This window comes from Neopsephotus bourkii, unplaced genomic scaffold, assembly GCF_033783945.1.
Source record: "Neopsephotus bourkii isolate Nb327-2 ecotype Australia unplaced genomic scaffold, CSIRO-AGI_Nbou_v1 NB_1600, whole genome shotgun sequence".
Lineage (NCBI taxonomy): Eukaryota > Metazoa > Chordata > Aves > Psittaciformes > Psittacidae > Neopsephotus > Neopsephotus bourkii.
The window spans coordinates 2,049,881-2,075,326 of record NW_026902076.1 but is presented as its reverse complement, the minus strand read 5'-3'; the positions used below and the strand labels follow the sequence as shown (position 1 = coordinate 2,075,326).

General features: G+C 49.7%; 1 protein-coding gene across 2 annotated transcripts; it reads left to right on the top strand.

The window, feature by feature from the left end:
• The first annotated feature begins 8,539 nt into the window (after positions 1-8,539).
• PAQR8 (progestin and adipoQ receptor family member 8) lies at positions 8,540-23,886 on the top strand. Of its 2 annotated transcripts, XM_061372228.1 has the most exons (3): positions 8,540-8,624; positions 15,957-16,108; positions 18,413-23,886. In XM_061372228.1, exon 3 carries the CDS (start codon positions 18,467-18,469, stop codon positions 19,523-19,525), a length of 1,059 nt encoding a protein of 352 aa, XP_061228212.1. In that variant the 5' UTR covers positions 8,540-8,624; positions 15,957-16,108; positions 18,413-18,466; the 3' UTR covers positions 19,526-23,886. The 2 variants fall into 2 exon arrangements, with proteins under 2 accessions (XP_061228212.1, XP_061228211.1); XM_061372227.1 differs by lacking the exon at positions 15,957-16,108 and having other exon boundaries at positions 8,542-8,624.
• Positions 23,887-25,446: the final 1,560 nt, after the last annotated feature.

The following is a 25,446-nucleotide window of genomic DNA, read 5'->3' as shown; positions in this document are numbered from 1 at the left end:
TTTCCAATTATATTTTCCTATTTCCACTCTATCTAGGTGCTTGTCAGGCAATGCTTGGAATACTGCGTTCAGGTTTGGGCCCCGCTTAAGAAAAAAGATGTGGCCAATGCCACATCTCCAGAGGGTCCAGAGAAGGGCCACGGTGATCAAAGTACTGGGCAGCCATGTGAGGAAAGGCTGAGAGAGCTGGGCTTGCTCAGCCTGGAGAAAAGAAGGCTCAGGGGAGGCCTTATCCCCATGTCCCAGTATTTAAAGAGTGGCTACAAGGAAGATGGAGAGTCCCTTTTTCCCAGGAGTTACATGGAAAAGAAGAGGGGTGATGGGCACAAGTTAATTCTGGGGAGATTCCAACTGGAAATTTTTTCACGACGAGAACAATCAGCCACTGGAATAATCTCCTCAGGGAAGTGGTGGGCTGCCCAACATTGGACACTTCAGATTTGGCTGGACAGGGTGCTGGGCCATCTAGTCGAGGTCATGCTTTCCCTTGAGAAGTTGGACCAGATGATCATAGAATCATAGAATAGTTAGGGTTGGAAAGGACCTTAAGATCATCAAGTTCCAACCCCCCTGCCATGGGCAGGGACACCTCGCTCTAAACCATATTACCCAAGGCCTCATCCAACCTGGCCTTGAACACTGCCAGGGATGAAGCATTCACAACCTCCCTGGACAACCTATTCCAGTGTCTCACCACCCTAACAGGAAAGAATTTCCTCCTTATATCCAATCTAAACTTCCCCTGTTTAAGTTTTAACCCATTACCCCTTGTCCTACCACTACAGTCCCTAATGAAGAGTCCCTCCCCATCATCCTCATAGGCCCCGTTCAGATACTGGAAGGCTGCTATGAGGTCTCCACGCAGCCTTCTCTTCTCCAGGCTGAACAGCCCCAACTTTCTCAGCCTGTCTTCATACGGGAGGTGCTCCAGTCCCCTGATCATTCTCGTGGCCCTCCTCTGGACTTGTTCCAACAGATCCATGTCCTTTTTATGTTGAGGACACCAGAACTTTTATGTTGAGGACACCAGATCATTGAGGTCCCTTCCAACCTGGGATTCTGTGATTGATTCTATATTGCATTTGGGGAACCCCTTTCTGTGTGTTTCCACCCCAAAGCATACAGGCTGGGTGTCACTTTTTTACGTGATCCAGTGCAAGTCCAGGAATTTGGAGCTGAAGTTACAAAAGCAGCAGGTCCTGTGGTGTTTGCAATAAAAAGGAGGATTTGGGATGTGTCTTCGGAGATGTGTTGCAGGCCCAAATCAAAGGAAAGCAGAGACAGCAATGGTGTCTGGGAAACAGCCGCTCTCGCTTAAAAAGGATTTTGGTATTCCTTAAAAATCTTTCTCTAAACCTTGCTTAAAAATAGAAAAAATAAACAGCTAGAGAAAACTTTTGTTTTGCTCCTTTTGCTTGTTTGGAGATATTTTAATCTCCCAGATGGTTCTGCTGGCACCAGAGACGATCTCTGCAGCCAGAACAGGCTCTGCACTCTCAGCAGCACCCATTCAACTTCAGAAGTCCCTCAAACCCCTCCCTTCCCCTGATTTTCTGGAGATTTCCCGTTTTGATTGCAGTTGGCATGAGTGGGGGCAGAACAAGGAGGAATGAATTGAGAAAGGCCTTGGTGTGCCCATGCCACACTCACTGGGGTTGTGGCAAGATATTTAACTGGGTATGCCAGCTGTGAGGGTATAAATCATAGAATCACAGGATGGTTTCAGTGGGAAGGGACATTAGAGTTCATCAAATTCCAACCCCTTGACACAGGCAGGGACACCTTCCACTAGAGCAGGTTGCTCAAAGCCCCATCCAACCTGGCCTTGAACACTGCCAGGGATGGGGCAGCCACAGCTTCTCTGGACACCCTGTGCCAGGGCCTCAGCACCCTCACAGGGAAGAACTTCTGCCTAAGAGCTCATCCCAATCTCCCCTCTGTCAGGTTAAAGCCATTCCCCCTTGTCCTGTCCCTACAGGCCCTTGTTAAAAGTCCCTGTCCTGCTTTTTTGTTGGCCCCTCTGGGTACTGGAAGCATAAACTGACTGGAGGAATCAGTCTTTGTGTGTTCCAAAAGGAAATGTAATGTATCCTATATAAATTGTCAGAACCCATCATGAGACTTCACCTCTGAAACATTTTTCCTCTCTCTGCAGTAGACAGACTATTCAATCTAGCAGTGACCACACTCTATATGCTTTATGGCATATAAAATACAAATGGAAAGAAAAATGGGTTTTGAAAAAATAAAATGTAGATGCAAAGTGACCTGTGAGTGCAGCTGGCAGTGCACGGAGTGGTACCAGGGTGGGATTCAGGCACATAGATCTGACCTATATTTAGCCAGTCAGAATGAATCCCAGCCCATAAAGACACTATAAATCGCTGCAGTGTTCCTCCTGACAAAGACAGTGAGCTCTGTGTGAAGAGAGCTGGCAGGGACCCATTGCTCCTGACTGCAAGGTAACAAGAGTTAGGGATAAAAATAGCCGCCTGTTGTTATTCATGTCAGCACCCTATAGCAACTGCTGCTGTGCTGTGGCTCTTGTCTGAATAATTAATTGGAGCAGGTCAGGACAGGGAGGACAGAGCTATGGAGAGCTGGGCTTGTTCAGCCTGGAGAAGAGAAGGCTCCTTAAGGGGAGACCTTAGAGCAGCTTCCAGTGCATAAAGGGGCTGACGAGAGACCTGGAGAGGGGCTTTTGACAAGGGCCTGTAGGCACAGGACAAGGGGGAATGGCTTTAACCTGACAGAGGGGAGACTGAGATGAGATCTTAAGCAGAAGTTCTTCCCTGTGAGGGTGCTGAGGCCCTGGCACAGGGTGTCCAGAGAAGCTGTGGCTGCCCCATCCCTGGCAGTGTTCAAGGCCAGGTTGGACAGGGCTTGGAGCAAACTGGTCTAGTGGAAGGTGTCCCTGCCTGTTGCAGGAGTGTTGGAACTGGATGAGCTCTAATGTCCCTTCCAACACAAACCATTCCATGATTCTGTGAGAGAGATGGAGAACGCCAGGACAACAGTGACAAGGTGGATTCCTTCCCTGCCCCTTGGGTCTCCCTATGAGGCTGCCCAAGATCTCCAGGCATTCACTTCCTGCCACATCCCAGTGCTTGGAGACTGCAGCACAGGCTCACAGAGTTATGTAGCACCTCCTATGCACTGGAAAAACACCCATGTGAATTAAGCACCTAAATACACAGTGGGCTACAGAGCCCACAGTGAAATAGGAGAATCACAGGAACACAGGAGTAACTTCCAGGGGTGAATTGTGCTGCAGGGTGCTGGCCATAACACCCCAGCCCTTCACAGGGTGCATTTTCTCCTCCCTTCCTCACATCTCTGTGTGTCAGCATCTGCGTGTGTGCTTGGTGTCTGAGAACCCTTTGTGGGTACCCTGTGATCCCTCCAAGGCTCTGTTCTGTTGTGGGCTTTTCCCTTTAGTTCAACCAAAAGTCACTTTTCAAGCCACAGCTGAATTCTCAAGTTGCCATCCATTGGCTTTCCTGTGTGCTGAGCAACCTCATCTCACCCACAGAGGGCAGAGGAGAGGCTTGTGCCTCATTTGCAGCTCCAAAAATGGGGGGAGAGTACCCCAAGTTCCATGGAGGGTCACCTTATCATCCAGCAATGCATTGGAGTTGAGGTTTCCAATATATTTGTAATAAGATGGAAAGATAATAACATGGAATGAGAAGTTTTGAATGAAAAAAATGTCACTTTCTATAATTGACACTATGTGGAGAAGCAAGACTCGACTATGGGATGTTTTTATTAGTTTTCCAAGGGATAAAAGAGTTTGTCCTTGCTGGTGTCTCCTGCAGCTGCAGTTGCAGGAACTGAACCCCAGCCAAGGAATACACTCTCACAAGAGGAGAGTTGTCCTGACTCTCACCACTTCAGGACCACATGTGGAAGACACAGAATTTAATGCTGAAGGAACCTTCTTTAATCCTTTAATCTGACCTTTTCCCTAACATAGGCTGGAGCATTTCACCCAGTCGCACCTGCACCCAGCATGGGCATTTCTGACGTTGTTTTCTTCAAGTATTTGCTGTTCCCAGGCACTCTGGTAAATCTTTAAACTGATCTAGTTGTGGAGAATTAAAACACAGAAAGCAGCCATCAGTGTGCATGAATGGAATTTCTTCACATAAATGCATGGGGAGTTGCTTTAATCTCACCAGGAGAGCACAGGGAAGTGGGTAACAAGTTCATACTCTGACCTTCAGTGTGTTAGGATGGATTGTGGCCATTTCCTTGCTTCCCAGAGCAGGAGCCCGGCACACATAGATCTGCCTTCCCTCCCAGATGCTGCTCACAGGGTGATGGGAGCATGGATTCTTCCTGTGGTCCTGCTTCTGATGCACAGCTTCCCCAGATCCTATGGGTAATTCATTCTCTTCCCCTACTGCGGGGAAGAAAAACACAGCCATTAATTAAAACCACAACAAACCCACACAGGCCATGCTCCCAGGCATAATGAAGAATGAATTCCCCCGGCAAGCAAAACTGGAGGAGTAGCTCAATCAACAAAGCTCTGGAGAGCACAGCTGGGAGCGTGGCTCCACAATGGGGCAACCCAGCGTTCCCAGGGAAGCCTGAAGCACCCAGATATAGAACGCCTGAGGTCTGGTGATGCTATTTCAGTCTGCTCATCTGCTCTTGTGAGGTCTGGTTGTTACTAAAGGCAGTGACAGCTAGTTCCTTTTTTAGTTCTTTCCCCCCACTTTTTCTTCACCCCCAAGCCTTGGAATGAGGCATCTGTATGCACAGCATCATCACCGCTGCATCAGGATCTGTAGGATCTGCTTTCAGCCACGGGGCAGGATTCACTGGTCACTTCAGTGAGTGATGTCCAGCTTTGGAAGATGGGAAGCTGCAGCAATTTGTGTAAGCCACATTAGCAATCATCATGTGACTGTCAGGATGGGCTCCCTGTCCCAAGCAAACCACGAGGAGGCTGGAAAGTCTTAGCCCCAAATTGCCACATACCACTTGTGCAACATAGGGGAAGCGGCAGAAGGTGGCAAATTTAGCTGTGTCAAGTGCTTCTCTGTGATTGCAAGAGCTGGACTTGGTAAGGGGTTTTAGGGATGTTTTTCTTCTGATTATTAGTTATATAAAGCATATAAGCAGGATTCAACACAATTGCAAAGGATGAATGTAACCCAGCACCCTGAAAGTCACCAATGTGTGTCATTACGGAGGAAGATAAAAAAAAACAGCCTCAATAAAAGTTAGGGATCACAAAGAGCTTTCCCTCCTGAGCCCTGTTAGCTGCAGATACTGCTCTGAAGCAAGAAGGTTTGTATCCTTTCCCAAACTGACATTTTTAATGCCATCCTCAGTGTTATTCAGCTGCACAATCTTTGCTAGAACTTGCCAAACCATGAGCATCCATTCTTGTCCAACAGAAGGGAGTTCAATTGACACCAAAATTCTCATTTCACTCAATTACGATAACAATATGTCAATATTCTTTATTACAAGCAAATACAGGGAAAAGGTAACGCATCCTGCTGTCTGTATCCTGTTTGGTGTTTTGAATCTCCATTGTCTTCAGTGCAAAGCTGTGTGTTCCTCCTGAGCAGCACAGTGTGGACGCCGTGTGTTTGAATGCATCCTGGTGAAGAGAGACACCAATGCCCAAAATAAGCTTGACTTTTGGGTGATAATTCAAAGCACCAAAAACAAGAGGAGTGCTGTTGCATGTCCTCCATGGGCTGCAGAGGGTTATCTGCATGACTGGGGACCTCCACTGGCTGTGGGGGCACAATCTGTCTCACCATGGGCTGTACCACAGTGGCTGCAGGGGAATCCCTGCTCCGGCACCTGGAGCAGCTTCTCCTCTCCTTCTGCATTGACCTTGGTGTCCGCAGGGCTGCAGCTCTCACATATTCTTACTCATCTCTTCCAGCTGCTGTTGCACAGCATAATTTCATTCCCCTTCTTAACATGTTATCCCAGAGGTGCTCCCAACACCACTGATGGGCTCAGTCTTGGCCAGTGGTGGGTCTGCCTTGGAGCTGACTGCATTGGCTCTGTCAGCATGGGGGAATCTTCTGGCAGCATCTCATAGAAGCCACCCCTGTAGTACCCCTGCTACCAAAACCTTTCCACGCAAACCCAATACACCTTTAAAGTTCCCTTCCAACACAAGCCATTCTGTGATCCTTTGGTGTATATTGTGTGGGGAATTAGAGCATGCAGGATATGTTTGAGGGCACAAAGCCTGCTTGAATTATATCAGATGACTAAAGCGTAGGGAGAGCCTAGCCTGGTACAACCTAGTCTTAACTGCCCGCTGGGAGTAACCTCCTGGGCAAACACAACCACACCTGGGTTTTGCCTGGACGGGAACTGAGTGATTCATTTCAGTGTGTAAGACGTCGAAGATAGGGAGTAAGTACCAGGCAGTGCAGAGCAGGAGGATAGGTCTGAGATTAACTATAGGGTACAGTTTGGAAGCTACAGAGCAGGTCATAGAGCCAGTGATCAGAAAGGTCTCACTGTACAGCATCCACCAAGCTTGGTGTGCAGAACAAGCTCTCAGCACCCACCCAAGAGAGCAGTCACCCCATACCCTTTGGCTTTCTCCAGCATGCCCTGGGGCATGCCATGATGATACATGTGGAAAAACCTTTCACAGGAGCAAAACAGAAGGGCAGGCGACCCAGCAATGTTGCAATGTGCATGTTGCAGCAGGGATGTCCCACCCCACCATCTACTTCTGCTTGGGTTGTATTTTTCTTTCCCACCCCATCTCCAGCCTTGCCATGGCCATCACCAGCATACAGCTTCTCTCATGTAAGTCATTTCTTCAATCTGAACAGTGATGGTAAAAGAGGTGGAAGAAGAAAAGCTATGCCCTGACCTCCATCTCACAGCCACTGAGCACCCCTGGAGATTTCACTGAATTACAGGATAGTTTGGGTTGGAAACCACACCCCCCAAACAGATGATCTTTTGAGGTCCCTTCCAATCTCTAACATACTGTGATACTGTGCCCATAACATTCATCCAGTTCCAACCCCTGCCATGGGCAGGGACACCTTCCACTAGACCGGGTTGCTCCAAGCCCTGTCCAACCTGGCCTTGAACACTGCCAGGGATGGGGCAGCCACAGCTTCTGTCTTATTGGAGCCAGAAAGTCGCATTCCTGGGCTGCCTGTCCTGCGATCCTCTTTCTGCAGCACAAGCAGTGCTTCTGTTTGCCTCATAAACCCATCAAAAATATAACCGTTCTGACAGGCTGGAGAAGCAAAACCCACATAAACAAGCTGACATGGAGACTGGAGAGGGGAAACAAGTAGTCCATACTCATAAATTAACCCACTCTTGGGAACCTGGTGACTTCACAGCTGAACCTGCTGATGTGATTTCAGCATAGTTCAGTCCAGGCTGCATAAACCTCTCACAGACATTTTCCAGGCATAGCTTAAGGACACACAGACCACTCCTGAAAGGGCATTTGGGTGTAAATGCCTCTTTTCTGAAACGCACAGATTTTGGTGCTAGCAGTTAACTCAAGGCTGTACTGTCTTTAGGCTGCAAATCGCGGGGAGACTCACTCTCTCCTCCATGCTTGTATGTCTGCAGCAGCCAGATCAGGAGGTTTGCCCCAAACAGGAGCCCAGGAACTGGGCAGTCGGCAGCGGCACTTTTATTTTCCCTCCCATTTCCCTAATTTTTACGCTTATTGGGTCAGCTTGGGGGTAGCATGAGAACAGCTCTCTGGACTAGGAACTGTCTTATCTGACAGCACTGTCCTAACAGTCCCGGCTGGAAACCATGAGCTCCAGCGATCACTGCCCGCCACAGCACAGAGCCCTCCCTGACCTCTGCTGCATTGTGAGCTCCTCGGCTCAGACCCACAGCATGGTTGGGGTGGGAGGGGACCTCTGGAGGTCATCGGGTCCAACCCCCTGCTCAAGCAGGGCCACCACCTAGGGCCAATTACCCAGGACCACATCCAGATGGCTGTTGAAGACCTCCAAGGATGGAGACTCCATCACCTCTTTTGGCAACTTGTGCCAAGGGCTTGGTCACCCTCACAGTGAAGAAGTCAGAGGAAACTGCTGTGTTCCAGTGTGTGCCTATGGTCCTGTCTTTCCTACTCTGAAGACAGAATCTCCACTGTCAGAGATCTCCATCCATGAACCCCCCTCCATGTGACTTCCATCCTTGGACATCTTCAAACCCCATTTGGACACGGTCCTGTGCAACCATCTCTGGGTGTCCCTGATTGAGCAGGGGGTTGTCCCAGGCCACCTCCGGAGGTCCCTTCCCACAGCACCCACCCTGCAATGACTTTATGCCCCCCTCCTGATGTCCCCCCAGGAGTTGCCCCCTCCAGATCTGTAGCTCCGCAGGAACACCGGGGGTGACCGGGTGTGGGCGCTCCCCGTAGTTTGAGCCCTGGTTTATCCTGGTTGGACAGCTTGGGCTAGGTTGGGCTTGGCTGGGGCTTGGCTGGGGGCTCGGCTGGGCTCGGCTGAGCCCGGCTGGGCTCGGCTCCGCGGGGCCACCCCGGGGCGGGTCGCGCATGCGCTGGGTTGGGCGGCGGGAGCGGTGCTGCCGGAGGCGGCGGCCGCGGGAGTCGGTGTTGGCGGCGGGAGAGCGCGGCGGTGAGTGTGAGTGTGAGTGTGTGAATGTGAGTGAGTGTGAGTGTGAATGTGAGTGAGTGAGTGTGAGTGAGAGTGAGTGCGGGCACGGCCGCCGCTCCCCTCCTCGGGGCACCTCCCCTCCCCGGGGAGCCCCCGCCGAGCGCCCGTGCGGGACCCTGCACGGCGCTTCCCATCCGCGGTGAGCTCCGCGCGGGTACCGCACCGCACGCATCGCATCGCATCGCATCGCATCCCGCCGCGGGAGGAGCATCCTTCCCCGCGGGGAGCGGGTCCGCAGGGCCGGTGCATGGGGAACACCCTGAGGGCGGGGGGTGGATCACGAGTAGACCTTGAGGTGCGGAGTGATGTGTGATCTTCCCACGCACACACCCGCACACAACCGAGGTCCGTGGGGCTGGGGTCGGGGCCCGGGTAAGAGCGTCCAGAGGGGAGGAGTGTGCGGGGACACATTGCCTATTGCCGTCAGTTCCCTGCAGGCTGCCGTGACCTGCATCTCCAGGGCTTCCCAACGGAGGGAGGTGGGCAGTGATTCTCCTCCGCTGTTTGTTTTTCATGGCTGTGGGTAGTTTTCCTTGCGTGACTTTGACCCCTGGGGTGTTGTGGAGACCGTGGCAAGGAGATGCATAGTTTAGCTGTGAGCTGGGTGAAGAACCAGCTCCTGCTGTTTGCTTTGGAGCTGCTACCTGCCCGTTCCGCTTGACGCACCCCAGCTCGTGTCCCATAAGGGTCAGTGAAGGGTCGTTCTCTGTTTATGTTCTCCACGACATTTTGGGGATCCATGGTCATGTTCCCTCTTTATCCCATGTGGATTTTGTCTGGGCTGAAAGCGCCATAAGCATCTTAATTTGTTTTGGTGAAAAAAGCCTGTCAACAGGCTTGAACTGTTCTGGTTTTCACTGACAGCAATATCTATCTATATACGTTTGGATAAACATTTAACACTTATTTGTTCAGTGTCAGTTCAAAATGACTCGTGTTCGGCATGAGCAATGTTGGGTACAGAGCTTCCTAGTAGCTCTGCTGAGCTGGGAAATACCACGGATACGATGGTCCTGTGCCCAGTGCTCATTTGATAAGTGTGGAGCTCCAGGCTGCTTTGGCCAGAGCACTTGGCTTTTTACTGTGCCATAGATTTAGGTTAGATCTTAGGCAGAAGTTCTTCCCTGTGAGGGTGCTGAGGCGCTGGCACAGGTTGCCCAGAGAAGCTGTGGCTGTCCCATCCCTGGCAGTGTTCAAGGCCAGGTTGGACAGGGCTTGGAGCAACCTGGTCTAGTGGAAGGTGTCCCTGCCCATGGCAGGGGGTTGGAACTTTACGGTATGTTCCAAACCAAAGCATTCTGTGATTCTCTGAGATTTGTGTATGTTGCAGATGCTGTGGGAGCATCACTTCAGAGCTGGGAAATGCCCCGGTGTGCTTTAGGTGCAGTTATTTGGGGGATTGCCAGCCCCGGGAGGGCTCATAGGAGGTTCTGATGAAGAGGGATGTTGTGCTGCCCTGGTCATTGAAAAAGGGTGAAGTCATGAAAAGGGCATAAAGAAGGATGGAGCACGTATGCAGTGCTCTGCTGGAGTGAAAACTAGCAGGTCTGAAGTCTTGTTTTGCTCTCTGCTGTGGCAGGGAGAGGATGGGCAGCAGTGAATTATACTGGCTCCTGCCTTCATGTTGTGGTGCAGGGGAGGTGTGTTGCATGCAAACAATTCCTAGAAACCCATGGGCTCATCGAGCCAAACCACAAGCCATTATACATTTCCTCCTGCTCAGCCTGCAAAGGTGTGGGTTAACAGCCCCTGCGCTGCAGGACTCCCTGTTTTCAGGGCATCATCGCTTTTATTTACACTAAAGCCTCTGGCTGAGGTTGCATCCCGCTGGATGCAGGGAGGGATGGCCGGTGCGAGCGACATGCCAGCAGTATGACAGAGGCTGAGGACATCATCAGTCACATGTGTGCACTTGCAGCTACTTGCACGTCTTGAGTCATTCACCAGCTTAATTTTTAGCTGCCAGTGTATGTGACTACCCTGCTCCTGGGGTCAGTTCAGTGGCCCTTTCATCCCAGTATCCGTTTATGCTGAAAAAATGCCTCCAGAGAAATAAATTCCTGGGAAGCCCCTTTGAGTCTGTGTGGAAGAAGTTCTTTACTGTGAGGGTGGTGAGGCACTGGAATGGGTTGCCCAAGGAAGTTGTGAATGCTCCATCCTTGGCAGTGTTCAAGGCTAGGTTGGGCAAAGCCTTGGGTGACATGGTTTAGTGTGAGGTGTCCCTGCCCATGGAAGGGGGGTTGAAACTTGATCTAAAGGTCCTTTCCAACCCTAGCTATTCTATGATTCTATGATTTGGCCTGCAGCTGTATGTATGTGGCCATACCTTATAGCCTCCATCCTTCAGGCACAGGCAGTAGTAAATGGAAGCTTGCTCCCAGTTGCTTTTTACCCCCTTGCAAATTCTTGTGATGGAGTAGGGATGTAAGCATGTGGATGCAACATAGCCTGCATCCCTTCTTTTGGAGGGGAATCTGCCCTCTGGTCCCTGCTGGCCCTTGCTCAGTGCTTCATAGCCCCCTGGACAGGCAGTACGCTGCCACTGCAAACATAGAAGCTCACTGGGAGAGTCCATGGGGTTAAATAGGAGGAGAACTGGGGTGGGGACAAAGACTTTAAGCTGTGAGCTCCAGGGGGTTGGCAGGGAGCTGTGGTCTCTCCCAGGCAGCCTGCCCTCTACCCGCAGCGCCAGCAGTGGTGTGCATGATTTATATACATTTTTGTCTAATGACCGAAGCTCTAAAATCCACAACCTTAAGACAGTGTTTTTGTGCAGGAGGCTTTTGCAGATGACAGCAAAGTTAAGAGCAGCCTCAGCCTCTAGGCTCTGGGGGATATTCTGGCAACTGTGCGGGCCCCCACAAAGGGCACAGCCAGTTTGGTTTGATTGCACTGCCTGCAGGCAGATGGGTCCTGGGATGTCCCATCTGCAGATAGATGTGAGCAGGGAGGGATTTCCTGGCTTGTTGAGGTCGCCCTGTGCTTTCAGGATTCTCATCTCCAGCAGATCTGCACTGAAAGACTTGCACCATCACCTGGTGCTGGTCCTGTGGCTTTGTGAAAAGCTCACGGAAGTGACCTCTTAGGTAGGCAAATTGGCTACAGAAATGCTGTGCTTGCAGGGTGTGTGCACACCTACTTGGCGTCAAAGGGAAGGATAACGTATCCCACAGACCTTGCAGGAGGAAGTTTCGGAGGTGGAAGTGGGATGCTGCTACAACAAATCATAGAATCACAGAATGGTTTGGGTTGGAAGGGACCTTAAGATCGTCCAGTTGCAGCCCCCTGCCACAGGCAGGGACACCTTCCACTAGAGCAGGTTACTCCAAGTCCCATCCAGCCTGGCCTTGAACACTGCCAGGGATGGGGCAGCCACAGCTTCTCTGGGCACCCTGTGCCAGGGCGTTAGCACCCTCACAGGGAACAATTTCTGCCTAAGGTCTCATCTCAGTCTCCCCTCTTTCATTATAAAGCCATTTCCCCTTGCCCTATCCAGGCTCCTTTTTCAGTCAGTGGTGGAGGCAGGGAGAGAGGGAACAAAAAACAGGCACTTATCTGGCACAAATCCACCTTTGGCATCTGAAATGAGGCAGTCATCCCACTCTTGTCGGTGGTCCCTGCATGACTGAATACAGCAGCCAGGGACCAGTGTGGGTAGCTGGACCAAAACCGTGCCCCAGAGTGTGCTAACGTTTCAGCAGCGTGATGGTGCAGGGCATTGACTGGGACTGTGTCCTGGACTTGTTTAATTGCATGTACTCAAAGCCTGTAAATGTGGGTGCTCCAGCCAGGGATCTCACACCTACCTGAAATGGAGCCCCAAAGCACTGGGGGCTGTGTTAGTTGTGGGCAGGAAAAGAAAGTGGTGGGCCAATCTGGGATATGCAAACAGCAAAGTTTTAGTGAGATCAGGGAGAAAAGCTGCAGAGTATTACCCTGTTCTTGAGCAATTTTTGATACAGGAGGGATGGATTTGCCAGAGGAGGTAATTCTCAGCCAGGGTCTATGGGTAGAAATAATTAATATTAACATTTTTGCATCTCCCTAGTGCTCCATATGCTTTTCTTTTTTCACACTTTTTGTGTATTGGCTGTGTTGTATCAGTAGCATCACCAAGCTTTAACCCTGATTAGGCATAAAGAAAATGCATCTGTGTTTATGGCAGCAAATCAGCAATGTGCCATGGTGACCCACACTGTTCCCCAGTATGGTTTGGTAGTTAGCATGGTCCAGGAGTTGTTCCCAGCAGACAGTTCATGTGTAGTCACCCATTTCAAAGGTGTAGCATCACTGGAGCGACCAAGCCAGGCTGGCTGATCTCAGAACCAAGGGCTCAACACTGTGAAAATTAGACCCCTGCACGTGATGCCTGGCTTGAGGTTTCGGCTCTCACAATAAAGCCAGCAACCTAATCAGGCCTTTGGATTCCTAGCTTTGGCTTTCCACTGCCCTTCTTTCCTTCCACAAACACCACAGGACTCAGGGGCTCCTCCTCCTTGTTGGGATACTGTGGACCCCCTCAGCTTTGCTGCAGACACACAGTGCTTGCCAGCAGCTTTGTTTTGCTCTGTCCCCTCGGAGCACAGTGTTCATTGTGCTGGCTCCTCTGCTCTCATCCCCTGGACCAGTCCCAATGCGCAGGCAACGCTGAGCCCATGTCAAGAGGCACTTGCTGCTCAGCACGGCTGAGCTGGCTGCTGGCCTGGCTTGTTTCCAGGCCAGAAATCACAGGGGAGCTGACACTGCCATGGCTTCAGTGGGGGATCCTGCCATCTCCAGCCAGCTTTAGTGGCTCATCTCCCAGCATCACGAGACATTAGTTTCCTGATTCATACATGCTTGGACAAACCCTGCTTTGCTACATGCTGTGCATGTGTATATGTGTATACAGAAAGGTAGAGTTTGAGCCATATGCTGTTGTTTGAAGTTTTCCATAAGGTTATTTTGACCCTTTTTCTTAGCAGATGAGGCTGGTTTAATGCTTGCCCTTCAATGTCTCCAGTAAATCACATCACTTTTTACCTTCCAGAGCATTGTCACCTATGCAGGTCCCTGCTGGACGAGTGCTTGTAATACACCCCTTGGGCTGATGTAGATGTAACTGAGTATGTAAGTGTGTCAAGGGAAATAAAATATTCTGTGCAAGGCACTGTTAACTAGTCCCAGCACTGCCTGGTGCATTACAGTGGTGTGTTAACTGCACAATATCTAGTTCTTATGAGGCAGATGAGGATTGGTATCCACATTTAATAGACAGGGAGGTCCAATTCATGTAAGTCCCAAGCACCTGATCCCTCTCTGGTTGTGGGGATTTCCATGTTTTCAATGCTGGAGTGTAGTTAAGTCAGTCCTTCATATCCTGCTGCCTGCTTGGGCAAGGCTTGTCCCTGGCGCAGACCATCAAACACCACCTCTTCCAGTTTCTGACCTCTGTGATATATAAATCCCAGTAACACCCTGCAGAGGGGATCTGAATGCTATGTGCATCTGCTGCAGTTAGGAGGAAGGTTAGCACCTAAACCCATGGCAGGAGAAGGAAGCAGGTAGTATGAAGACTACACAGGAGCTGCTGCTTGAGCTGGGGGTCTCTTATTTTCTCCTATCTGGTGGAGCCTTTTCAAAACACCAGGCAGAATGGGATGGAGGAGCTGGCACTGTGCTCCCAAGCTGGTCTTTCAGAGTTTGCCCTGAGCCCTCCTCAAATGGTTTAGTTATAGAAGGGGATGTTTGAGCTCAGGGAGAACCAGTCTGCAGGCAGCAGGCTTTGGGATGGGGCATACCCACTGCATCACTGAGCTGAGTGTAGCCTTGGTGCAGCCTCTCCCAGCCCAGGAGATGAAGCTGAACTGTTGTCTATCATCCTGCAATGCCAAAGTTGGCTCTGTGTAGGAAGGGGTGAGAATAAAATTCCACGCTTCAAAATGACTTGGAATCCCTCCAGGGACTTTTGCTCAACTCCCAGGAATTAATCACCTGCAGCTCTGAAACCCACTTTGTTGCCCACTGCTGCACCATCACTACTGTTATTTTAATCCTGTCCACAAACACTGTTTCTTTTTTTCTGTTTCAAATGCAATGCATTTATTAAAGACTTCCGCACAGCTGAGTTCCATGGTCCTCTCTGCTTTGTTTACCAGGAATTATTGCCTTTCTGGAAGTCTGTGTCAAACTCTCATGCCTGAATACTAGTCTGCAAGCAAATACATCACACGGGTACAGCCTTGGTCCCAGACAGTTAATGCTGAGGCCAGCCTGGTGGGAAAATCAGGCATCCTCTGTAGGAAACATTCTCATTCAATCCCCTCCATCAGACTGTGACCAAAAATCAAAAGAGCTGGGAAAAAGCTCGGGTTTCCAATTACTCCATTCAAAAGGGAGAGGAAAAATTGGAACGGGATCGTTCTCCTCTTGTGCCATGGTTCTTATTGTGGCTGCAATGATCCAGCCTGGACACCATCCACTCCCTCCTCCTTGCCTTGCAGCTCCCTCCCTGAACAAACGATACTTGGTTGCTGTTAATTGGGAGCAGCCAAAATAACTGAATCCCCCGGAGATGGGGGGTGAGGACAGAATCTCAACGAGACGCCCTGCTGATGAATGTGGCTTTCAGCTGCTCCTACGCCCCTGTGAAGGGAAAAGAATAGGGGCTCTGTGAAAGTGAAACAGCCAGTGCTGACCTTGGGTTTCTGGGTTGGGGTTTTTTTTCCCTTTCTTTCGTTCTCTTTTCTAACGTTAATTGCTCGTAGCTTTGTCCATCACATGATCACTAGGAATTGCCAACTTGTTCTCACACATTATTGTCACCAGTTTGGTTTGAAATAAGCACTCTACCAGGTTTGTGATTCAGTGCTGTTTATCCGAGTGTCAGATGTGTTTCTTGTGACTTTGGACTATGATTTGGAATATCTCTGACCCTCCCTCGGTCTGTTACAAACTGGGATTTGCCAGCTATGAAAGGCAGCCTGGGAGAATCAATCCTGCCTGCTGCTGGGAGGGAGGTGTGCAGCATCTAACCTTTCCCTAGCTCTGCTCAGGCTTGATGCTCCCTGTATACACTGAGCACTTGAGATGAGGGATCATGGCAAAATCCGAGTGCTAGCACACACCATACATGCTGGAGCCAGCCTGTGCCTGGTACAAGCTGCCTGTCTCTCCTGTATCCTTGTCAGCATGCAGAGCAGGCAGGCCATGGATGGTGGAAGGGGCCAGTGTGCCCCTCATATTGGCATGTATCCATATGCCCAGGCTTGATTGCTGTCTTCTCACGTCTTCTGTTGCCTTTGCTCTTTACAGGCAGGTTTCAGTGTATTGCTGCCTCTGTGCAGATGGGCACTCCAGTGCTGCTCCTGTGATGCTCAGTTACCCTGTTTGTGCCCTATCTGAGCTGTTTTTCGATTTCTGATGTCCTGGAGTCCACACTGGTATTAGTCTGTGTTCTCCAAGAGGTAGGGAGCTTCGGCATGCTCTTTCTCCTTGTGCCTTGCTACCATGATCCTTATCTCCAACAGCAGTGCCTAAATACCTTTCTGGATAGTTTTCCAGCATCCTGCTGGGATGAACTGGGAAAAGATTCAGCACTGAGCCCCCTTTAGTGGGCCCAAATCCTTGAACCATGCTTAGTTAAAGGGAAGCTGCGAGATGGTGAATGGGGGTCCAAGCCATGTTGTTTGGGTTACATCAGAGCAAGTGCTGGGAGAGGTGTGAAACACATGATGGCAGGTTAACAGACATGGCAGAGTAGCTTAGACACACAAAGCACTTCAGAGTCTGTACTCACACCTCTGCATAGGGCAAAACCTGTGTGTAAGGCCTGGATATCATCAGCTGGAAAATGTATCGGTCTTGATGCAGTGAAGGAGATGCAGTGAGCATGGGAACAGAGCTCTTGTGTGCACATCTAAACTAGGAGATCAAACACTGTTAGTACAGATATCTGTAGAATGTCCCTGTCCTTCCCATCCCAACATGCTCAGCCTCCAGCCAGTTTCTGGTCAGATCTCAGGATCATAGAATCACAGAATGGTTTGTGTTGGAAGGGGCCTTAAAGCTCACCCAGTTCCAAACCCCTGCCATGGGCAGGGACACCTTCCACTAGACCAAGTTGCTCAAAGCCCCGTCCAACCTGGCCTTGAACACTGCCAGGGATGGAGCGCAACATCAGCCTTCCCCAGCAAGGATGCTGTCTTCAGTCTTACCCATTTGTGAAACTGAATACCATTTGCAGGGCCTGATTTGCCTTCTCTGGCTATGGCAGCTCTATCAGCTGCTGGCAAACAAGGAGAAAAACCTCAAGCAAAACCAGCCCTGAGAGGTGCTAAGGGAGAAAACGTGGAAAGTGCAGGGAGAGAAAAAATTGGCTGGAAAATGTAACTTGATTATGACAATTCCCGTCTGCTAGAATATGTGGAAGCAATGTGAAAATATGTTGTCTGTCATCAGAGGCTGTGGGTTGCAAGAGGAAGTGGGACTTGCAACCTGCTTCAGTGCCTGCTCTGACTTTGCTGTTTGTGCAGTCTTGCCAGCCTAGCTTGGGTCTCCCATTGTGTGGCCATGCAAACTATTCCTCTGTCCCACCTCTAGCAGCAGCTGGTACCTGATGCAACAGAAGAAAAATACACTGTTTACCACACTCAGGCAAAATAGTTTGCATTTACTCAGTATTGGCCATCTCCATCCATTGCAGCTCTGGTTGCACGCATGTAAGCTTAGGGGTCAGGTCCCCTCATGCAAACATGTATGTGTTGGATGCACAGGAGTAACCAGAGCCCTACAGAGTCTGGTGGGGCTCCATCAACATTGATTTTGGCTTAAGCATGGGGCATCTGTGTGATAAGTTCTCCGTTTTGTGTGGCATAAACACCATCAGGGAAGAGAAATATTTAGGGTGGAAGGGAAACAGAGGGTATTGGGAATTAATTCAGTGCTGCAAGGTAGTCTCCAGACAATAGGATCCGGCTGTGCCCTGAATCTGAACCTTCCTATCAGAGCTTAGCAACTCTGGATGTTGCCAAGGAGCAGAGCAGAGGAGTGCCCAGCACTGGGGTTTGGCTGCTCTGAGCATACAGGCACATCTTATCACAGCCTCTCTGCATGACTCTGTGGATGCTCCCAAAGCTTCGATGCTGTACCCAAACTGCATCCAGCTCTGATGCGGAGCCTCTTGTTTCTCCATCACTGCTTCTTACACCTGTAGGTTTAGGACTGTGGACTTCTCCCCTTCTCTCTCTGCTGAACTCACTATAGCAGCCCCATGTGCAAGCTGTGTGGCAGAGAAGCCGAGCTTACTTGCAACCTCCATGATTTAGTTGGGACTCTCTTCAGTCAGGTGCAGAAAGCCAGGTTATTCCATAGATGAGTAATTACACCCCAGTTTTGTCCTTGAGTAATTTTTTCTAGGGAAAGGGGTGAAAAGTCCCTTCTGCAAATCATCAGGTGCTTTCTTGACATCTAACTGCTTCTTGCATCTCCTTACTGGCAGCTCCTGGCTACTCCTGAAGATGCTTCAAGCTGAGTGCCCAAGAAAGGGCAGGCTTGTGACATGGCTGTGCTCATCGGCTGAACTTCAGGGACAGGGCTGTGCAATCCTTCTCCATGCTGAATTTAGTTCTGTGGAGTTCAGAAAAGCCCCTTTCCCTTAGAGCAGGAGCAGCATCTTGATAGCACCATGGCTCATCCCACTCAGGAGGAGCAGCACACTCTTCTTCCCAATCCATCTCTGTTAACATTTCTTCTTTATTCCCTCCCTACAGGGCACGAAGACGACGTTCCCCAGATCTGGGCTCAGAGCTGCTGCACTCTGCGAGATGACAGCCATCCTGGAGCGGATCAGCACGCTGTCCCTCAGCGGGCAGCACCTCAGCCGTCTGCCCAGGCTGATGGAGGATGGCTTCCCCAAGATGCCTTGCACGGTCAAAGAGTGCGAGGTGCCGCAGCTCTTCCGTGAGCCATACATCCACACCGGGTACCGTCCCACTGGCCAGGACTGGCGGTACTACTTCCTTAGTCTCTTCCAGAAGCACAATGAGGTGGTCAATGTGTGGACCCATCTCCTGGCAGCACTGGCTGTGCTGCTGAGGTTCAAGACATTTGTGGAGGCTGAGCAGTTGCCTGTAGATGCGTGGTCCTTGCCTTTGCTCATCTTTGTCCTCTCCTCTGTCACTTACCTGACCTGCAGCCTCTTGGCCCACCTGCTGCAGTCCAAATCAGAGCTGTACCACTACACCTTCTACTTCATGGACTATGTTGGAGTCAGCATCTACCAGTATGGTAGTGCCCTGGCTCATTTCTACTACAGCTCCGATCAAGCCTGGTATGACAAGTTCTGGCTTTTCTTCCTGCCAGCAGCCGCTTTCTGTGGCTGGCTGTCTTGTGCTGGCTGCTGCTATGCAAAGTACCGGTACCGACGGCCTTACCCCATCATGAGGAAGATGTGCCAGGTGATCCCAGCTGGGCTGGCATTCATCTTGGATATCAGTCCTGTTGCTCACCGGGTGTTTGTGTGTCACCTGGGGGGCTGTGAGGAAGATGCTGCTTGGTACCACACGTACCAGATACTGTTTTTCCTTATCAGTGCTTATTTCTTCTCCTGCCCTGTCCCTGAGAAGTACTTCCCTGGCTCCTGCGATATCATTGGTCATGCCCACCAGATCTTTCACGCCTTCCTGGCCATCTGCACCCTATCACAGCTGGAGGCTATTCTTTTGGATTACAAGAACAGGCAGGAGATTTTCCTGAAGAGACATGGGCCTTTCTCTGTTTATCTCTCCTGCATTTCTTTTTTTGGCCTGGTGGCTTGCAGTGCCGTCACAGCTTACATCCTGCGGTGCAGGATCAAGGCTGTACTGGCTAGAAAGGAATCCTGAGAGTCATGAACATGATGGGCATGACATCACTGGGGGGTGAAAATCAAGGAGCATAACGTATTAGGGACATAACTGTCTTATTTGCCTAACACACTGTGACTAACTGGGACACTGGACTTGGGTGGAAGGCTGGAGACTTCATGCTACATGCATTTTCACAGCAGGGACTGCTTTTTGCCATCCAGGGGGACATGGATGGGTTTAAAGCCAGAACATTTAACCAAGGATGCTGAAATAGGCAGAGGTTTCTTGTTCATTCTGGTAAACCTGTGGGCAATAGGTTGCTGAATGTCAGGGAGGACAGCCTGAAGGCTGTGAGACTGTAGAAGGGTCTGCCAGGTCTCACAACACAGCAGAGAATGCACCATGAGGACCACAGCTGGATGTGATGACCTCACTGGGTTTTGCCATCTCTGCTATCTGTTGGGGATCTGTTACTATCAAGGGCAGTAGCAAGGTTTCAGAAGACATCTGCATTTCTATGGTTCAGTTGCAAGGGCATGTGCGACACTGTGGCTGGTATAATCCTCTTCCTGCTCCAGCTGGGATAAGCCAGGTTCTCTCTATGGTCCCCTTGTCAGGTATCTCAACACCAAGTTGCTGAGAAGGCTTTGGCAAAGCATGTTTGGAGACTTATCCCTGACCTGGGGTCCTCTAGAATGAACTGCAACTCGAGCATTAAGTCTGCAAGTGACTGGTGTAGATGTTAGGTCAGCTCCATCTTTTCTTTCTGTATGACTGCACCATCTTCAGTGGAGCTGCTCATCCAAACCAAGGAGTCAGGCAATCCCAAGAATTACTAACAGGAGATGGTGTCTTTCTCAGCAGTTTGAATTTGACTTAATGTGGTGCCAATGCTGATGACTCTTTCTTAGCCTACAAGAGAGGTCTTCATAAGCTCCTCACTTCTCTTTTAAATGCTTAGGTGCCTTGGAGGAGCTGGGCCTCGGTCAGGTTGGAGATGGGTTTGAGCCTTCCTTGGTGGCATTGGCAGAGGTTGAACCATCAGTGTTCAGGGAGCTGGCCCCAGCAGAGGAGATGCTTTTGATGCTGGGTACATCATTTTGGCTGCTTGTGTGACAGGTTTATTCATTCCTGCATAGAGTATCATCTGTCTAGGGAGTCTGACTGACCTCCATGTCCATGCAATGTAGAGTAACTTGGGTGTGAGCTGTCCATTGCAGGAAAGGATCTGGCCCCTGAACCTCCAACAGCCCTGCTGCGGCCGTGGACAAAAGGGTATGAAAGTGAAGTAATCTTTATCCACCTCTTAATGGTGGTTTCAGGACACCAAGCAGTCCTTGGTGGGCCTTTTGGGAAAGCTGACAATGAAGCACTAAGTGAAGATAGAACAGCAAAAGGCAGGAGCAGGGTATCAACATTAGGGTTCTATGGACTTTGGGAGGGGTTTGTCCTTGAGATGTGGTGACTCCTGTGTGGAGTAGCAAAGATAGTAGTCAGGGACACTTAATGTCCGTGGGTCACTCCTGTCCAAAGTGTAGCAAGGGTTAATTTTACTGTGTCCTCCACCAGATGAGTCCCTTCTGTGCTTGTTTGAGGAGAATATCAGGTATGGAGCCACACTGTTGCACCAAAGTTGGTAGCATTTGCAGGACAGGATGCTCAGAGCCAATGCAGAGATACGGTCCTATGCAGTCTAGACACCTTACTGTTTGACCCACTGCTTGCTTTCCATAGTAGGCCCTGGCACGGCTCCTCCCACTATGCAAGACCTGCAGCCTCAAATGCCTTGACATCTGGCAAATTCCCAGGATATATAAATCTTTGATGCATCTAAGGAATCTATGGGATCTATTCCAGCCACATATTTGTCTCACTGAATCCCAAGGGCAGGCAAATGAATTGTGATTGCTGGTTCTGAGCAGGCAGTGTAGGGTTGGGGGTATGATCTGTTGTGACAGGCACTGATTTCTGCACTTGATCTGTTTTTAACTATTGAGATATGTGTGTGTGTGTTTATGTGTGTGTGATTTATTATCCAGAAAGGCTTTGCCTTTGGATTTTATATTTGCAAAGCCGCCTAGCTGGGTCAAGATTAGGCTGAAGGGAACAGTGCTATGCTGCTGAAGGAACAAGGTGGGCCAGACAACAGTGTCTTTGAAAACAGATTTCTTAATAGGTGCTGTGCTGTGTCCTGTGTTTTGTGGACAAATTTGAAATTCATGGCCCTGTTGACAAATTAATTACAAAGGGGGAGGGAAGTAAGTTTTGAGTATGGGAGAAGAAATCATAGGAAAGCCTTGAGGAGGTCATCTAGTCCACCCTTTTCCATTACTCTAGGCCTCGTGGTTTATATCCAGTCCAGCTTAGAAATTAATGACTTCATTTCACTTGTTGTATTTTGCTAACAGCAGATTTGCCTCAGGGGAGTGGCAAGTGGGGATGGTCCCCACTTACACCTCACCATAGCCCTTCCCATGCACAGAAGCTCATCTCAATACAAAGTAAGCTGGTACTGGGAGCTGGACCAGCAGAAAACCAATCCTAGTGAAAAAAAGCCAGTAATGTTGTGCTGGTTTTAACTTTCAGCCAGCAAACTTGGATGACACTGCTGCCTGCAGGGAAGGGCCTGTGCGGAGGCCAGAAGCAGCTGCTCCTTGCCCAGTAGCTGGTTGCTCAACTAGCTTAGCCACACTGATGTACTGCTCTCTCCATAGTCTCCATGGCTTTGGTTGCGGGTCTCCTCCCAGTTTGGGGAAAGACTTGTGTGGGAGCAGTGTTTTTTTCTCACAGCCTAATTTGCATTGCTTTTGTGGTAGGTAAAGCAGAGTAAGCCACTGAGTGTGAACCTGGCTGGATGGTATCAGTGGGCTCCTGTGCAGGAAGGGTAGTAAACTACAGGGGTTCAGAGCTCCTTTCTGGGCTAAAAACCAAAAGGAGTTGCTGCTAATAGCAAACCCTGCTCTGCTGCTACCTACAGTTATACTGGTACTAAAGGAAGGCATCACCCAGCCATTTCCTTCTCTGAGGGTCTGAGAATAGATTACGTGTCCTACCTTTGTCAAAGAAGGGTGAGAACAGTAATGCCATCTAGTTCAGGGTCAGGGAAAGGAGGTTCCCACATGGCTCTTCTGAGGTGTTTCTGGTCATATGCTTTCTCCTCCCTGGTCCAGCAGAAGTGAAACTTCTGGAGCAACTGTGTGACAGTGGTGGTGTTCTTACGTGTTCTTATGTTACCCCTCAGGTGAAGCCACTCATGTCCCGGTATGGCCCTGCACTCAGACCTGGAGCTGACCTCCTGGTTACTATGATGGGTTGATTTAGCAGGGAAACACAATACAGATGATTGCTGCTGTGAGGATGCACCCTTGTGTAACAAGGGGCTCACCAACACTGGAGCTTCCTTCATCCCTATCTCCATCCTCCTCTTCCTCTGACCAGCTTATTTCTTTCCCACATCCCTGGACTTCATCCTTGTGCCTTATGCATCTGGTTGCCTGGCTGAGCAGACTCCACATGCCATGGAGTCTACTGCACCTCAGCTGGGCCAGGACTGAAAAATGGCTGCTGATGCACTCCTGAAAATCCTGCCATTGATCTAGGGGAGACCAAGGCTGGGTCTAGAGAGAGTAGAAGTGCTGCTGCAATAAATGCTCAGCTTGTCCAGGAGCCTCTCGGGGCTTTCTCCTGGAGCTTACTGCTTGGAGCACGCCCCCTTCCATCCTGGCATTCCTCTAAGGAGGCATGGCTGGGAGGGATGAACAAGTGGTGGGGTTTGATGATGAGCTGACCACCAAAAGTTGAGCACATTGAAATCCTGAAGGTCCTAATCCTCTCCCCCAGGAACCTCTGTCCTGAGACAGTATTTTTGCAGATCCTGCAACCTGGATCTATAGAGGACAACTCCTGAGAATTCATCCCAATGTGCCTTAAGCTATTCCTTTTTGAGATTCATCCTGAAGGAACCTGATGAGGTGCAAAGGCAGCCTTGTTGCTGTCTGCTTGTCCATGGTTGCTCTTAGCAGCCAATATCCAGACAGGATTTGCTTGGTGCCCTCCAGAGCAGAAGGGGAGGATGGAGAGACGTGCCTTAACCTTGTATTTATGCCTAACAGTTTGTGTAAGAAGGCAAGGACGGGTTCCTCATGTGCCTTGCAATTTACATCTTTTACTGACATTATTTTTAAACACTGTTACTAAAGAGAAGTACAAAAGAGTTTGTATTTTTTCCCTGGGAAACAGGGAAGGGTACGAGTGTTACATATTAACCATCCCCTTTCTAACTTCCATCTGCTAACTTTGTATTGTGTAAAACACTGACAACATTTTAAGCTTTGTACTGTACTGATTGTTATTTAAAAATCTTAGTGGAAAAAAAAGAACCATCTATAAAAGCAAAAGGATTGGTGTGGTGTGAAATTCCCAAATGCACAAGTACAACAGGTCATGAGTCATTAGGAAGAAGTGCATCTCAAAGCACTTTCCAGGTTTCACAGTAACTATGTGATCTTACTCGCTTTTCACAAGAGACGTACAGAATGGCTGCCCAGACACTGATTTGAGGGATTTAAGTTCATTATCTACATAAGTACCTGGGTGCCCAGCTTTCTTTGTTGTCTCTTGGAGGTGAGTAGTCAGTGATTTGGTGGCCTGGCAGCTTCAGTGGCCAAGCTGTGAATTCAGTGCTTGTTCAAGCAAAACATTTCAGCACATGCTTAAAATTAAGCTAAAGAGACAACCATTGATGAACAAAAGGATATCAGTCAGTGAGTCTATGTGAATAAGGCTAGAGCTTCTGTTTTTCTTGCTGGTAGCTGTGCTTAGTCACAGCATGGTTGAGTTTGGAAGGGATCTCTGGAGGTCATCTGGTCAATCCTCCCCTACTCAAGCAGGAACATCCAGAGCCAGTTGCCCAGGACCACATCCAGGTGGCTGCTGAATATCTCCAAGGATGGAGACTCCATCACCTCTTTGAGCACCTTGTGCCACTGCTTGATCACCCTCACAGTAAAAAAGTGTTTCCTGATGTTCAGAGGAACCTGCTGTGTTTCAGTGTATGCCCATAGCTTCTGGCCCTGGCACTGGGCACCACTGTAAAGAGCCTGGACCCTTTCTCTTTGAACCATTCCTTCAGGTATTTATATACATTGATAAGATCCCACCTGATCCTTCATAGAATCATAGAATGGTTTGGGTTGGAAGGGTCTTTAAAGATCATCCACCAGAGAGAAGCAGAGGGGGAGAATTGCCTCTGACAACCTGGTGGTCACACTGCTGGTGATGCAGCCCAGGACTTGGTTTCTGGCCTCAGGCACACACTGCTGGCTCATGTTGAGCTTCTCATCGACCAAAAGCCCAAGTCCTTCTCCTCAGGGCTGCTCTAGATCCATTCTCTACCAAGCCTATGTTTGTGCTTGGGACTGCCCATGCCCCAGGTGCAGGACCTTGCACTTGGCCTTGTTCAACACAAGGGCCCACCTCTCAAGCCCTGTTTTGTTGACTTCGTGATCCCTTTCCATTACATCACACCGGGTCCTCTGCTCATCAGCCTTGTCCATCATTCCATAACAGGGCTGCTGGTAACTCTCCCTTGTCACTAGTTTAAACCCTCTTTATCAGGAGGATCATGTGTGACCAGGTACATACCACTCCTTCCAGGATACACCTTCAGTGTGAATTTCAGTGGTCTAAAAACCCCCACATTTTTTACTTGTTACCACCATACTAATAATTTTCAGTATTATTCCTTAGTAAAACATCCAGAACAAGGCTTCTATACTGCTGTGTTTTTTCCCAGCAGAGGGCGAGATACCTTCATCTGTAGCCACAGAGGGGCCTCCAGTGCCACGAAAGCACAGCCGGATAAAGACTTCCTTTTTCCTTTTGCGAGTAGACAGTAAGGATGTAGGAGCCTAAAGAAGCTTGTCTTAACCTTGGAAAGTCGACTTGCCTGTACAGAA